The following is a 16759-nucleotide window of genomic DNA, read 5'->3' on the forward strand; positions in this document are numbered from 1 at the left end:
AGATCCAGTAAATAAATTCAAAATAACCATGCTTGAGGCAAAGAATTAGAGCTCAAAGGTACTTCAGAGATTATCTCCAACCCCCTCATTTTACAAATGAGGAAAATGAGCCCCCAAATTGAGCTTCATTAAATGACGACTTCAGGTACAGAAATAGTAGCAGAGCCAGAATTCAACCCTAAAGCTTCCCTCCAAATCCAGCACTCTTTTCATTACACTATACTGTTGTCTCCCTACTACCTGGCCAAGGACTTTAAATAATAACTAATCCTTTAAGAATACTGTTCTAGGATCCTACATATAGAGCCGGAAGTAAACCTCAGAGTATCTTGTCCATTCGTTTTATAGATGATTATCCTGAGGCCCCAAGGAGGTGAGATGACTTGCCCTAAGTCACATCATATAGTAAAATAAGAGGCAGAATTAGAATCCAGGTCTGCTGACTGAAAAAAATCACTGTTCTTTCTTTAGCGTCATGCTGCCTCTATGTAAAGGTATGTTCATGATGTTTGAAGAACTGTTGATTTAAGAATAAAAATTAATCTGAGAAAAATAAGTATACAGAATGTCACAAGTTTGTGGCAAGCTGGCATAGCATAATATATAATAATCCTATTCGGCAACCTACTGTGCAACATATAATCACAGGGCCACTGGGTTCAGCTTCTAACCCCACATATTGCTACTTTTAAAAGACCAACAAAGAAAGATTATTGACGAAACACTTCACAGGTATAACAACATGTGATCTGCTAGCGATATGAATTTCTGTGTAGTGGGATTAGGTAGCAAGTGAAATGGATACCACTGCCACAAAGTATCAATCAATTCACTCTAGGTATTCAAGAAAGTCCTCTTAGAAATTAAAAAAAAGGGGGGGGGGAAGGGGGGAAAGAGAGCAACAAAGTCTCCTAAAATAAAGTTACCAACCAACAGCTGAACAGTAGAGATGACAAAGTGGGAAGGTACTCAAAGGAGATGTCCCAATTTTGCCTTTTTCATTGTGTGGCAAGGCAGTTAAACATCATATTAATTTAGAACATTAACCTAAAGTGTCAACTGCTTTTAGACCTTTGATACGAGTTCTGTGACTTAAATAGGTGCTCGATAAATACTTCTTCGACCGGAGACACAAAACTCTATTTTTTTCAGCAATATAATAATTATTAGTTCCACATTTCTGCTTATTTTTAAGAGCTACCTGTTCAGCAACAGACATCCTTCTGTTAGGATCAACATCTCGGCCTTCTAACTTGGCTTTGACCCTCTTCCACACACTCACTGCATATGAGTTTCTTTCTTGCACAGCTAAAAAAAGAAATGAAATTGCAAATATTCAAACCACCATTTTTAAAATATAGAGAATTAAAGTACACCAAAAGACAACTTTATTATAACTAATTACCTTTTCCAGTTTTAGGATCTCTGACTGCCTTTTTAGGACTACAAGCAACACTCTTGCCTGTTCCTGGGACTGTGCTCGGTGGAGTATCTGCTGATGTAGCAAGATTTTTCTGAATTGCCTTTCTTGCATTCTGTGACATAACTTCAGGCTGAGTCTTCTGGCCAGTATTGCTTCGTACTGCTATAAAGATGAGAATTGATACTATTATTTAAATAGAAGGAACACAAATCTTCAGCTGATGTAAACGAAGAAATTTGGCCTCAATGTCCTTCCACTCCTTATTATTAATACAATTTTATTCTAAACTTTAAAAAGTTTATTTGGCATGAATTATTTTTATATTTAATTGACTATTTTGAAAACTGGTTTGGCTGCGTGTTTTGGAAGGATTGCTTTTCCTATAACTAAACAGGAGTATCACATATACCATGCAAACTTGCCACATTATCTAAAAAACATTTATATGAGTTATTAATTTAAAATATCTGATTTCAGCCTTTTCCTCCCCCCTTTTCCACCAACCACAAAGGAATACCTGCAGCAAAAGTTGGCTGATAGGTAGCAGATGATGTTGGACTTGAACATTCATTTGTTGCATCTGTGACTAGGGGTGATGCAAAACTTACTAGATTATTGTAGATGCTGAAAGATAAAAATACACTTTCATAAAATCTATTTTTAGAGCAGAATTATATATGGAAAATTAAAAAATTATTTAGAAGATATTCTGATGCAGTAAAAATGCTTTAATTTGAATTTAAAGAGGACCAGATAAATTATTTAAGGTTTTCTTATAGTTTAACTTTGATCAGTGACTGAGAAACCACTCACCTCTGACTTTGTGTTTTCAGATCTTTCAAGGTGGGAGTTATTTCTTGCAGCATTTCAATATGCTCCTGACTTCGAACTTGACCCATAGCCTGTACTAATGTAAACAACACTGTCTGAATGTTGTCTTGCCATGACTTGTATTCCCCTAAGAACTGCCTGACACTGTTTTCATAAGGAATATCATCACCATCCGCCAGTGCAGCTTCTTCATCCTGGAATAAAAACATTAAGAAATATTTCTATTTTGCTATTAGAGAATCTTTTTCTTATATGTCAATAAAAAGTAATGGATTTCTTAAAGTTTTATTTTTAGGTAAAAAAAAAAAAAGTTAATCTAGGCAGTAACCTTTACAATCCAGGAGGTGACTTGAAAGTTATTTCTTTCAGAGAACAAAAAAAATTTACTTAAAAATACAAAACAAAATGCAATAATTTAGTGATAAAAGCTGCATTCAAGTGCAGCTAGCTAGCACAGGGGAATAAGTATTGGGCCTGGAGTGAGGAAGACTCATCTTGAGTTCAAATCTAGCTTCACATACTTACTAGCTGTGGGATCCTGGGCAAGTCACTTAACCCTGTTTACCTGAGTTTCCTCATTTGTAGAATGAGTTCGATAAAGAAATGGCAAACTAGGGGCAGCTAGGTGGCGCAGTGAATAGATCACCAGTTCTGGAGTCAGGAGGACCTGAGTTCAAATCCAGCCTCAGACACTTAACACAAAAAACTTAGCCGTGTGACCTTGTACAAGTCACTTAACCCCAATTGCCCTCCCAAGAGCAAAAAAAAAACCAACAACAAAGGAAGAAAGAAAGAAAAAGAAATGGCAAACTACCCTAGTATATTTTAGTGTTTTTGCTAAGAAAACCTCAAACTGCGTCATGACCAATCAGACAACTGGACAACAAATACCATTCAATTTCCACTGGCAATCTGACACACTTTTTCTAATATCCTAAATAACATTCTTTTTAAAAAAATTTTCAGTTCCAAACTCTCCCTCTTTCCAGCCCTTCCTCCTCCACCGCTGAGAAGACAAGCAATATGATACCCATTATGTGTATGAAGTCACGCAAAACATATTTCCATGTTGCCCCTTCCCTACCCCATGTCCCACCTAAAAAAAAAAGGCAAGAAAAAAAAACAAAGTGAAAAAAACTTCGATCTGCACTCAACAGTTCATCTGTTCTCTTTCTAAATGTGGATAATGTCCTAAATGAAAAAATAAATGTTTCTAAATTAATCTTCTCCAAATGTTTCCAGTTCTATCTCTGTCATTAGCTGTGTGACCTAGGTTATAAATGGGGAAATCATAACTTTTCTGGGATTTGATTTTCCTCATTTTACTAGAGCAGTGGTCAACAAATTATGGCCCCTGCGCCCAAAGGTCTGGGCCCAAATCCAAAAATCCATTTGAAAAATGCTGGTTATGGGGGGGGGAAGGGGAGGTACCCTTAAGGACAGGTGTTTCTTACACCTGGCAGGCAGTCAATAAACAGGTGATGAATGGAAGAGTTAAACTAGATCATCTTTAAGCTTTCCAACCCCATTAGTGAGCTAGAATCTGTTCCATGGTACTTACTTTCTTAGTATTATAGTATTCTTCCATACCACAAAAGGAGGAAAAAATACTGAGCCTTAAAGTCTTCAAAAATAGTGAATTTAACATTTCATACAAAAAGAAATATTTCTGCAATGAAGTTTATTTAAAATAAGGAACAGGTTTTGTTTTAAAACCCCAAAACTCCAATGTCTTCAGTCTTACCTTGGCCATTGCTTTTAGTAGATGCTTGACATCTCCAAGTTGCCTGTTGTGACCAGTGAGAACTGTCTTAATGTTATCAACCAAATTCTGAATTGTTTCACAGACAGTTTCTATCTGTTGCTCTTTCTCTGTCTGAACTACCCTTTGAGTAGACATGTCCTGACTTAGTTGTTTGTGTGCTGACAAAAGCCACTCAGAGCTGCCAATAGCATGTTCAAGATTAGTACCCTAAAAAAAAAATTCTTTTAAGAATCAATTGAAATAAAAATGTCATTGATCATCATAATTAAAATATAATTTTAACAACTCTCTAATTGCACTATGTTGGTTATACTGTCCAAATGCTACCACAGATTATGACTATGTAATTACACACTAAAAGAGTGCCTAAATTTCAGCACAGTACCTGTTACTTACTGTCAGGCTTTGTAATATTCAAATTTACCACTTGGTGTATCAAAAAAATAAATCTATGTAAAGGAATACATAATTTATAACAGGTCTAATTGGAAACAGTAAAACTTGTGGCTCCAACAATTAGTCAATTAACTTGGGAAAACAGGTTTTATAGAGTTCATTTTGCCTTTCTTAGACTTACCACTCTTTGTAGTAAACGAAGCTCTAACTCAGAAACCGAACTGTTAAACTGTGATGCAAATGAACACATTTGCTGACAGCGTTTGATAAGTTCAAATAATGAAGCATCCAGGTTTAAGGCTTCTGCAGTTCTAGTTCGTAAACTTTCAAAATGAATAATATTACTGCAGAGGAAAGTTACCTATGAAGAAAAAAAAAGGCAATATGACTAAATATAAATAAATTAAGATTCAAAATTAAAGTCTGAATCACCTTGCAAAAAGTTAAGAGTTCAATTTCACCTTTTAAAAGAATCTCACTTCTAAAGGAGAAAGACCACAGAAATATTTAGCTGTGTAGGTAGAAGCTACTGAGAGAAGTATGGGCAACTAGGTGGCACAGTGGCTAGAGAGAGCACCAGGCCTGGAGTTAGGATGACCTAAATTAAAATCTGGTCCTACACACTTACTAGCTGTGGGATTCTGGGCAAGTCACTTAGCCCTGACTGCCTCAGTTTCTTCATCTGTAAAAAGAGCTGGAAAAGAAAATGGCTAACCACTCTAGTATCTTTGCCAAGAAAACCCCAAATGGGGTCATAAAAAGTTGGACACCACTGAAAACAACTGAACAAAACTGAGAAAACGATTCTGGTCAATAACCAGCAGCTCATCTTTAATTTCTTTAAGATTCGCACTAAACAGGAAAATTTAGAATTGGTGATCATTTCAAATAAGCTCAAAGGAGTTAAAAACTTTATGCTGGCAGGTTTTTGTAAAATTTTTAGTGGCTGTAAATAATCTTTTGAAATGAAAGGTCATTTCTTAGAGCAAAAATTCACAAAATCATAGAGTTAGGGGTAGAAAGGGTCCCTAAAGATCATCTAGTCCAGACCCCTTGTTTTATAATTGAGCACACTGAGGCCAGAGAGAGGAAGCACACTGTTTCAAGGTGATCTGAATTCTGATCTTCCAATAGCATAATGTTCTATTTCCATTTTTAATGCTCTAATACTTTTGCCTAGCCTTGTCTTCTTCAATTCATAGTCCACCACTATGACCTTACTGGTTCAAATGCTAGCTGGGGCAGTTTGGTTCATGAAAAATCCCTCTCAGAGGAGACTGGATTTTAAAGCCAATTAGGGAAGAGATAAAGTCTAACAAAGAATACCAAGGGATGGCTAGGTGGCACAATGAATAGAACACCAGCCATGGAGTCAGGAGGACCTGAGTTCAAATCTGACCTCAAGACACTTAATACTTACTGTGTGACTTTAGGCAAATCACTTAACCCCAACTGCCCTGCCCTCCCCTTCTAAAAAGGAAAAGTAAATTAAAAAAAAAAATACACACACACACACACACACACACACACACACACACACATATATCAAGAGGAACATTGAGATAAGAGGTGGATTTGACCTTCCTGATTTAAAATTGTATTATATATAGCCATAACCATCAAAATTACCTGGTACTATTTAAATATAAGAGAGAAAAAGAGAAAGAGAGAAAACAGAAACCATGTTTGAGAGTAAAAATATACACACAATGGAAAACAATAGATTCTAGAAATTGAACCAAAAAAAACTATATGTAATAGAGAACAATTTCACGCACCACTCTTTTTCTATTCTACTTTGTATATGGAAATGCTAATTTTATTTGGTGTTTAAGTTCAAAACAATTTTTTAATAATAAAAATAAATAATAAAATAAAACTTAAAAAAGAAGAAACCTACAAAGATAAGCATTTGATAATCCTACAGTAAATAAAAACTGGGGAAAAGGATTTATTTCAGGTATATTGATGAAATACTGGATTAGATATGGTAGACAAAAATTTAAAATGAATCAAATACCAAAAAAAGAACCTGAAATAAAATGAGAAGGAAATGGAACCTATCTCACCTGTGAGAGATATTTTCATCTACTGAAAAAATTCAAACAAATTATAGTAGGAAATAAGACAGCTTTAATTACATAAAATAAAACATTCTGTACTTGCAAAATATATGAACAAAACCCTTAAGTACTACCCTCACTCATACAACACCGAAAAAGACTGATAAGAAAATGTCAAATTAAAGATGGTAGGGATTTCAGACAAAAATGAACACTTGTTAGAGGTTAATTTTTGATGAACAATTTGGCAAGACACTGCAAGTTATTTTTAAAAATCATAGCCTTTGACTAAGTAATTCTACTACTAGAAATAGACCCTTCATTTATAAAGGAGAAAAAAGTTCTCTGATCAAAGCTGTTTGATAGCAACTTAAATATCTAACAGAGAATGGACAAATTGTGGCATATTCATTTAAGCCTACTAATGAAAGTAAGATTGTTAAATATGAAAAGTATAAGGAAATATGGAATGATCTGTGAAATAAAGCAAAGAAAGCAGACAGTAAACATCTTAAGACATTCTCCATTTTTATCCCGTACATATTTATACACAGGTGTGTGGGTGGGTCTCCTCAGTAAGTTGTAAGGTCCCTGAGAGCAGGGACTGGGGGCTTTGTTTTTCTGGTCTTTCTCTGCATCCTAGAGCTTAGTAGACTGCCTGGCACAAAACCAGTGCTTAATTAATGCTTGATGACTGGGGTGTTGTCATTATAGTATGATACAAATAAAATGGCTCTATTAGAGAAAAAGAATACCCCCAATATTGAAAAATTTTTGCATTTACTTACTAAATATGCATTATATTTGTGATTACTGGCTGTAACATGAGAAATAATTAATTATTTATGTCCCTAACTCTAATAAGAACCTTAGGAGAGGAATGGTTATAATCCACTGACTCAGCAGGATGGGGACTTCAACTTTTAAGTTTTGATGGTGTATTCCTACAACTTAAATGTTTACTACCTCCATGTGCAGATGATTGGGGGAGACAGGAACATAACAGAGACAGGGCAGAATGTGGCAATAACCCAAAATGATTTTTGCACTACATATCAAATATGAAGCTTTACAAATATCACAGTGGAATACAGACAAAATTCAACATACTTGACTTGCTCTTTGGCTTTCTTTAAGTACAAGATTCCTTCTTTCAGCAATTGTTGCTTCGAAATCTTGCAAGACTGGGGCCAATGCAGGATTGGCCCCACCTGCCCATTTCAGACGCTGTTCAATACTTGCTTCAAGTGCTGCTAGTTTCTCCTGGAAATTAATAAAAAAAAAAAGTGGCTTCTTTTAAAAAAAATACCATACAACTATGCAATCCCAATAGTGCCAATACCGGCCACCATACAGAACATACAAAACAAGATTTATCAATAAACATTTATTAAAGGGGGTGGCTAGATGGCACAGTGAATAGAGCACTGGCCCTGGAGTCAGGAGGACCTGAGTTAAAATCTGGCCTCAGACACTTAACATAAAAACTAGCTGTGTGACCTTGGGCAAGTCACTTAACCCCAACTGTCCTCCAAAAAGCAAAAAACAAACAAACAAAGTCTAGATTGGGAGTACCAACCAGTCTGTGAACTCTGATACACTCTCCACAATATTTCTGATAATTGTAGGGTTTTTTAAAGTATTCCTATGTATTTTATTTTATGTATTTAAAAATATTTTTCTGAAAAAGGGTCTATAGACTTTGCCAAACTGCCAAAGGGACACGTGGCACAAAAGAGGTTAAGAACCCCTAGGAAGGTAGTATGAGTATGAGAAACTTACAGGCAAAGATTACTGTAATACATAAGTAACATAACTAGATATATACATAAGAATTATGATTCTGATAGGAAAACAAATGGTAGATTAGAGGAAGGAGGAAAAGAACATAATCAAGCAGACTTGATAAGAGAATCCTGCCAATAGTCTAAGTGGGTGTAATGAGCCCTCATTACCCTAGAATAGTAGTGGCAATGCGAAAAGATGCAAGAGATATTGTAAAGAAAAATCAAAAGGCTATGGTGATTAATTAGATATGAGAAGTAAGGGAGAGGAAGAATAAAAGATAACCTTATATAGCTGCAAACATGTAAAAACTGAGGAAAGATGGTATTACTAAAAGAAACAGAGAAGGAAGCAGTATAGTTATTGCATCAGCTCAGAAGACAGTATTTATTCACTCTTAAATGTAGCATTAAAATTCCTACTTAAAAATATCGAGTTAATCACTCTCAATTTCCTTATCTATAAAACTCAGGAAGAAATAAGTGCCCAAACCTCAAGTAGAATTTAAAAACATACCACACAAAACAAATGCTTAGAACTCAAAGAAAATTTCATTAAAAACAAATTTATTCTATCAATTTCACACTTTGCAATGTACACGAAGTCTTTCGGATCACAAGGATTCCACTTAAAGGTAGCAGTTTATAGATTTCCCCCAAAACATGAAATAAACAATCTGATACTCTCCTATGCTCAAAATTTACATATGAAGATAGTTCAACAATACAATGTAAAAATATAATTATCTGTTATACTTAGTTGGTAAATGGAATATACTTGCTGATATACTTCAACACAGAGCATTTACTCATTTAATCATGGGTGAAATCACTATGCTTAGATAACCTGAAGAAAAAATATGAAGATTGGCACAACATACCTGCACTGCTGCAATTGAAGTTTCAATCTGACTCAGGGTATGGAGTTTCTTTTTCATACTGGTTAAAATAGCAGAACGAGGTGGAGGTGTAACTGACATGGCCTGTGGTCTACTAATAAGGAGATCTTCATGCTGCCACTATTTCAGGGAAGGAAAAAAAGGAATTTAAAATTAACTGGCAATCCTTGTAAAAATTGTTTTAAACAATATTCATGGGGGCATAAGAATGTATGCTATACTGGGTGAAACGATTCAATATATCTTAGATGCACAAATCCCTAAAGATGCTAACTAAGGATAAGGCAAAATCCTTGACAGGTTTTGAGTCTATGAGGCTCAAAACACAGCACTGACAATGTCTGGATGGCTAAACTAAAACTTCAAAACAAGTGAGCCATCTTATTAGCCAAAAGTGAACACTGAAAATATATAACCTATAATAGGACTTAATGAAACAAATTATAAGATTCATAATACTTCCTTTTGAACTGTTAGCTTAAGTTTTGTGCCATTTATTTTGGGAATATAAGTCCAAATTGCCAGAAGGAAAGATGGGCAGAAGGAAATGATAAATTCTTCTGAAGTACTGTTCATGTGAATCTTTAAAATCTAATGTGATTTACCTGAAACATGGCAATATGCAGTTGTACTCTCTGGAGGCTTGTCTTACAAGATGAAATACTGGTTTCCAGCCTTCGAACTAAGTCATGTTTCTTCCAAGCAGTGTCATATGAACTGGCCAGTACTGTTGCCCTGTTCATGACCAGCTGAGAAAACTTTCCAATTTGGATGTTATGTTCCACTGCTTTCTTACACAAATCGTCAACTGAAACTTTGCTTTCAGCACCAAAGTCTTTTGCTTCTACTTGAGCAATTATATCTACACCTAAAGCACTGATGAAACTGCAAAGGGTAAGCCCCAAGGCCTGGTTTGGGAGTCCAATTAATAACTGTCTCACAAAGTCTGCTGTAAATGCCTTTATTGGCTTTGCCATTTGGTCTTCACTAAAACAAGAGTTTCTAAAAAGTGTTTTCACATTGACAATCTGTACAGGTCCATTTACAGTAGTCTGGTCTTCAAGTGAACTTGACCCTAAAAAAGAAAAATATTCCACTCAATTTAAGAAAGTTGGATGTCTAGGAAAAAACAATAAAAAAAAAAAAAAAGATGGCCGGTCAAAAAAAAATTTCACATAACCCCCCCCCCCAAACTAACCCCAAAACCAAATCAAACCCACATAATACCTACAACAGAAAGGGTTTATTTAGGACACAACCAAGTTCAACAATTATTTTACAAACATGAAATATTTACCTGACAATGTTTTTGAAAAAGTACCACAGAGTCTGAAGAATTCTTTAATTGTCTGTAATCGTTTTAAAAAGAAAATTTCTTCTAGGACTTGGCGGTGATTATCGTCATCAAAAAAATTAACTTGCGTACTCCTGGCTTCCCTTATAATGTCAATCTTACGCCAAGCTACAGGTATTTCCATCTTATTTAACTGTCAATTAAAAAAATGTATATATTTCATTCCACTTTCCCTGCACATTCATTCACTCAAATGTTTGTTGCATATATCTTATTCCAAAAATAAACTTAACACTTACCTTTTCAATTAATAAGCCAAAAGCAGTTTCAACTTGGGCAAACATTCCATCAAAAGCAACTAAAAGCATTTGACCAGCTGACATTTTGGGGGTTTCATCAACTGAACCATTTCTTGGTTGAATCAATTCACCATACTGAGCATGAAGAATCCTGATGAAAAGGGAAATTAAAACAGCTCAAGGACCTTTACTGTAATATTCACTCTTGCCAAAGCAGAAACTGATAACATGCCATCAAAGGACTTATTTCACCTACACCTACACCAACAGTTAGAGAAGAAATCATACAATCGGACTATAAGCACACACAGGATAGAATGTAAGCTCCTTAAAAGCAGAGACTGTTTCATCTTTGTGTCTATCTCCTCAATCCCTAGAACAGTTACTGGCACATATTAGGTGCTTACTAAATGGTTCCTCGATAATGAAATTTTAGGATACAAAAAATACGCTTGATTCTGCTATCTCACTAAGTGACTTGGCTGATAAAATAGGAGGGGAGAATGGCTGTTGGCAATGCCAACTGCCTTGAATTTTACAAAAGCAAAGTCTGAAGGGACCTTCAAAGATAACTAGTTCAGCCTGTACCTAAATAAACAGTCTAATTATTAGTCATCTTGCTTTCATGGGAAAACTGTTAGTGAGAAGGAATCTACTTCTTCCAGATTACCTTTTCTGTAGTAAGTATGGCTATTTGTTTCCCAGGTGATTGCTAATTACTGATTAGAAACATCATTTTTTTAGGGGCAGATAGATGACACAGTGAATACAGCACCGGCCCTGGAGTCAGGAGGCCCTGAGTTCCAATCTGACCTCAGATACTAACACTTACTAGCCTTGTGACCTTGGGCAAGCCACTTAACCCCAGTTGCCCTGCCTTCCCCGCCAAAAAAAAAAAAAAAAGAAACATCATTTGTACAGAAAGCAAAGCTAATGAGGTAAATGGTAAATACCATTTTAAAAGAATCCGAATCTATAAAAAGCCTATTTTATGCTCTAAAATTCCTAATTGAGGAGTTGTAAACTGCTGTAATCAATGTATTCCAGAATGATTTACAGAGAGATTTATATTTACTGAGATTTCATGTTCAAGGCACATGAAAAAAACCACCCAAACAATAGCAGTAAATGATACATGTCAGTAAATTGTCAACATTAAAACAAAACAATTTTACCACTTAATATGGTACATGTATATGGGGTTACTTTGGAAGAGTGCTGAGGGGGGAAAAATGAAGGAGAGGGTACCTGTTTAAAAATTAACTATTGCTCTAATCAGTGAATGTTTTTCATACATGCTATTTGGTTGGGGGACATCTGTTGGAGGTCCTGAAGTTCAATTTTACCCTAAATTTACCAGTGTATCCTTGTCCAAGAGACAAGTACCAGATTTAATAAGCATGAATTTGAGGGCACACTTTGCCTTCAAATTTTTTCTTTTTCCAGCTAAAAACTACTGGGAAAAGATGCAATTTATTTTGTTTTTTTGATATTAAGTTGTTAGGGCAGGGAGGCCTAAAGTTTTCTTTAAGATGAGTAGAAAAGAAATAATATTCTTTTGCTCTGGTAATTCAAGCAAGATACAAAGCAATCAATGCTGGCATCAGAGGATTACTATGAATCCTAGAACAGGAACTGTGCAAGAGATCTAGAATCTCAAAAGGAATAATGAAAAAAGCAATATGAATTAAGAAGAAACTATACTACAAAGCAGTAAACTATTTGGTACTGGTTTAAAAAACTGAAAATTAGATCAGTGGAACTGACTGGACAGGAAAAGAATCAGAAGCAAATTCGATAACCAAATGTTTAATAAACTCAAGAACATAAATTACCTGGTGAAAGAAATATCTGTCACAAGAATTGGAAAGCAATCTGGAAGAAATATAGTTAACATCTTATGCCATGTGTGACAGAAAGATAAATAAATATGGATGTGTGACTTGAATATCAAAGGTCAAAACATAAAAAAAAAAAAATGGTATCCAGCACTTTTTAAGGTTTTTTTATTCTTCCTCCCCACTCTCCATCCCCTCATCCACATACATAAGACCCAAGTCTGGGCCAAGATAGCTGCTTGAATGGAAGGGAAGCCTGAAGGACAGACTCCTAGAATTGGCAGGAACACAAATAGCCTACAAGGTTCTGTGTCTGGAGGCAACAAGGGCAGAGAGCTTCCTCAAAAAAGCATTAAGGTGTGTATGAATACATATGTGAGTGTGTGTATATATGTGCACAGGTATACATAGACAGAGGGCACAGGACCAATTGAATAGAAAGGGATGATACTTAAAAGGTGAAATTGAGAGGAGAGGAATATAATGAGAAGAGATGGGGTGAGACAGAATGGGGTAAATTATCTCATATAGAAGAGGCAAGGGAAATCTGTTACAATGGAGGGGAAGAACAGGAAGGCAAAAGGGAATGGGTCAACCTTACTCTCATTGAATTTGGCTTATGGAGGGAATGAGATACACACTAAATAGGGTATATCTCACCCTCCAGGAGAGTAGTGGGGAAGGGGATGAGAAGGGGAATGATGAAGGGAAGGGAAGGTTAAGGGGGAGGGAAGTTAGAAGCACATGCTTTTGAAAAGGGACAGGATCAAAGCAGAGAATAGAACAAGTGGGGGGCGGGATAGGATGGAAGGAAATATAGTCAGTTTTTCACAATATATCCACTATAGAAAAATGTTTTGTATAGTTACATGTGTACAATATTGAATTGCCTATCTTCCCAGTAAGGGTGGGTGACTAGGAAGGAAGGGAAAGAATCTGGAATTCAAAGTTTTAAAATCAGATGCTTAAAAAAAAAAAGGGGGTGGTCAAGTAGCATAGTGAGTAAGAGCACCGGCCCCAGAGTTGGGATGACCTGGTATAGACTCCAGGCTCAGATATAAGTAGCACCCACCCAGAAATAACTGGCCATGTAACCTTGAGCAAGTTACTTAACCCCAACTGCTAAAAAAAAAAATATATATATATACACACACACACACACACAAATATATATATACACACACACACACACACACACACACAAATATACATATATATGTATATATTTTTTTACATGCAACTGGGAAATAAGACATACAGGCACTGGGGCACAGAGATCCACCTTGCCCTACTGGAAAGTTGGAGGGGGAAGGGAATATACAGTGGGATTGCTGTTTTGGGGTGGTAGGTAGGGGAAAGATGGGGAGAAAATTTGTAACTCAAAATCTTGTGGAAATGAATGATGTAAACTAAAAATAAACATACAATTTAATTAAAAAAAAAAAAGCCCCAGGGGGAGAAGGAAGTTCCAGAGTGGAAACTCTGGAGGTGCCAGGCAATGGCAGTGGCCATGTTAAGATCAAGATTCCCTGGAATCAGGCACTCCAAAGTCCCACATACTGAGATGTAAGAGAAGGACTAAAAGATGCAGCACTCTGAAACTTAAAAATCTGGGTGGCTGAACTCCACACCCAAAAAAGCACAGTAAGCGGCAAAGTCTGCTCCTGGCACAAAGCCCTAATTTAGGAACTAAAACTGGAAACATGGGTAAGTCAAAGAAAACATTCACCAGTGTAAAAAATCATGGCAAATCTAGAGGTCCATAAAATTCAGTCCAGGAAGAGATATGAACTCTACAATTGCAGGCAGAGGCTCAAGGGGGGTGAGAGGATGGGGGAGAAGGACTTTATACAATGACTATATGAATACCTAGAAGACATGAAGCAAGATCAAGAAATCATAAATGAAAACTGCATAGATCAATTAGAACTAGAGGGCAAAGTAGAGCAAAGAAAAAAAAAGTTCCAGGAATAAATATCATAGCCCAAATCCAGAATTCACATCAAAAGAAAAAAACAAACACAAACAAAAAAACACTGTAAACATTAAGCACCACAAATACTAAGGGACTAAAATCAGAAAGATATAAGACATGAGTTTCTAGTACAATAAGAGGAGATACTGGAATTATATTCCAAAAGGTAACAGACAGGCATTTACAAAAAAAAAATTCAATTTATCAAGCTGAGTATAATTATACGGGGAAAAAAAAGGGGTGGGGAGTGGGGAGAAGAGGGACTTTTAATAGAATATAGAACTTTCAAGTATTTCAGATGAAAAGACCAGAGTTGAGCAAGAACTCTGAAATACAAACATAAGAGCAATTTGGAAGAGGATGCATGATAATGTTCAATTCAAAAAAGGGAGAAGAAACAAGTGTCCCTTTGGAACTCCAGTATCTTCAAAGGATATTGAGGGAAATAAGAACTGGTTTTGTTTTGAGGATTTTAAGCTTGCTATTCAATTGTTATGACAAAGATTGACCTCAGAGATGAGAAAACTCACCCTCCCCTTCTTTTTTGCAGAGATGGCAGAATTATGGGCATGAAACATTTGCATATGTTGTCAAACTTGAGTGCTGTATTGGGCTTTACACTTGAGAGCATTTAATCCCCGTTCCCACCTTTTTTATTCTTTGTTAATGTGACAATGAATAGCTCCTTAAATAGGGAAATGAGAATGGACATATTTGGAAATGAAAGTGATATATAAAAGATAGAAAAAAAGAGACAATTTACTAGATGGTACTTAATACTTGTTGACTGAGAGTGTGCTTTTCTTCCTTTCTTTCAGTTTTTAACTCTCTAACAAAGCCCAGTTTTATTGGTCACCTGATGGCAGGTATAAAACTTGTAGTCACCATGCCCAGAAATGAATGAGTTAGCCTCTTAGTCTTGAAAATCCCACACCATTCACGGATGTATACACACAATTTTTTATGTCATGTGTATGTGTAATAAAAACATGCTAATGAATACATACATAAAAACCTGTAAATGGTCCTTTTCAAAGATACAGAAATATTCAAGGTCATTAAAAATTAAAACTAGTATATCTGAGTTGAGATGAGAAAAAAATGAATTAATGAGAGCAAGTGATACTTAGCTGTGGCATCTCATTCAAATTTCAAAGTTAAAGCAAATCTCTCATATATTAATTTTTACTTATTCTGATCAATCATACAACAGTTGATCCTGCATTTGGTTTTGTATGTTCTTAAATCTCTATATAAAGGAATACACAATACATTTATTATAAACAGTAGGACTGTTAGAGGAATATAAATTTTTAAGATCTTCCCTGCCCCTAGGTTAAATGCTCCTGGAGCCTGTGGTGGGAGGCTGGCTTTTCAAGAGATACTTTGTGATTTGGCAGTGGGTCAAGAGGGTTGTTACATTCTCTGACCCAGGAGAAGGCTATATAATCCCTGATGTGAGACTTTGTTTCGGGGCTCACTTTGAGAAGTGTTGTGTGACTTGACCAGACAAGACTCTGGCCAGCTGTAGTCCAGCCCCCGGCTTCCCTCTCTGGTAACTGTGATTTGGTATGGATGTAATGGTTGGATAATTGGAGACCTACCTGTCTGCTCGAAATGTTTCTGTCTGTATACTCTGAAGTTCGGGGTGCTGACCTTTTCCCCCTGAACTAGGTAAATGATACGTTTGATTGATTAAAGCAAGATTGTTAACCCATTTTGAGTTGCTTTCCTTTACAAAAGCAGATCTAAGAAACTGTGTTGGCAGCCACCCTGGGGATGCTGGGGTGCTTGCTGCTACAAGGACCTATACATATATATATATATATAAAATTGAAACCTTCCAGCTAACTTCTATACTTACGAATCATTAATGAAAGATAAAAGAAACATTCTTTTTCTATCCTTTTCTCTCAAGCACTCAAGAGAAGGAAGTATTGGAGAGTCTCATTTACCTTGCAACATCTATATAATGAGCATGTGTTTCTTCTTCTAATCCCATCGCTGCATTTCTTAAATAGGCTTGAAGAGACTCAACTAATGTCTGTAAAGGAACTCCATCAGTTGTTTGTTCAATAAGAGCGTCCAGTTCATGAAGCATACTTTCTAATGTATATTCTCCTTTCATTAAACATCTAAGTGCTTCTGGAAATATTATTTGCCGAAAGTTGGAGTTTAATTCCTATGAACAT

At 35.9% G+C, this 16759-nt stretch overlaps 1 protein-coding gene across 3 annotated transcripts in view; it reads right to left on the bottom strand.

Annotated features, from left to right (window-relative positions):
* Positions 1–16759, bottom strand: part of SMG1 (SMG1 nonsense mediated mRNA decay associated PI3K related kinase) — a 128652-nt gene that overhangs the window by 7963 nt on the left and 103930 nt on the right. For 2 of the 3 annotated variants that reach the window (XM_069096012.1, XM_069096014.1), the window contains 12 exons: positions 16523–16749; positions 10755–10905; positions 10459–10648; positions 9767–10236; positions 9144–9281; positions 7589–7741; positions 4597–4776; positions 3999–4226; positions 2237–2448; positions 1941–2047; positions 1406–1585; positions 1202–1308 (listed from right to left, as the gene is read on the bottom strand). In XM_069096012.1, coding sequence (XP_068952113.1) covers positions 1202–1308; positions 1406–1585; positions 1941–2047; positions 2237–2448; positions 3999–4226; positions 4597–4776; positions 7589–7741; positions 9144–9281; positions 9767–10236; positions 10459–10648; positions 10755–10905; positions 16523–16749 — 2343 coding nt within the window. The remainder of the gene's footprint in view (positions 1–1201; positions 1309–1405; positions 1586–1940; positions 2048–2236; positions 2449–3998; positions 4227–4596; positions 4777–7588; positions 7742–9143; positions 9282–9766; positions 10237–10458; positions 10649–10754; positions 10906–16522; positions 16750–16759) is intronic. The other variant, XM_069096013.1, reaches the window with a different exon arrangement.

This window comes from Petaurus breviceps, unplaced genomic scaffold (genome assembly GCF_028583685.1).
Source record: "Petaurus breviceps papuanus isolate PSGF00001 unplaced genomic scaffold, PetGlider_PUasm1.0 229, whole genome shotgun sequence".
NCBI lineage: Eukaryota > Metazoa > Chordata > Mammalia > Diprotodontia > Petauridae > Petaurus > Petaurus breviceps.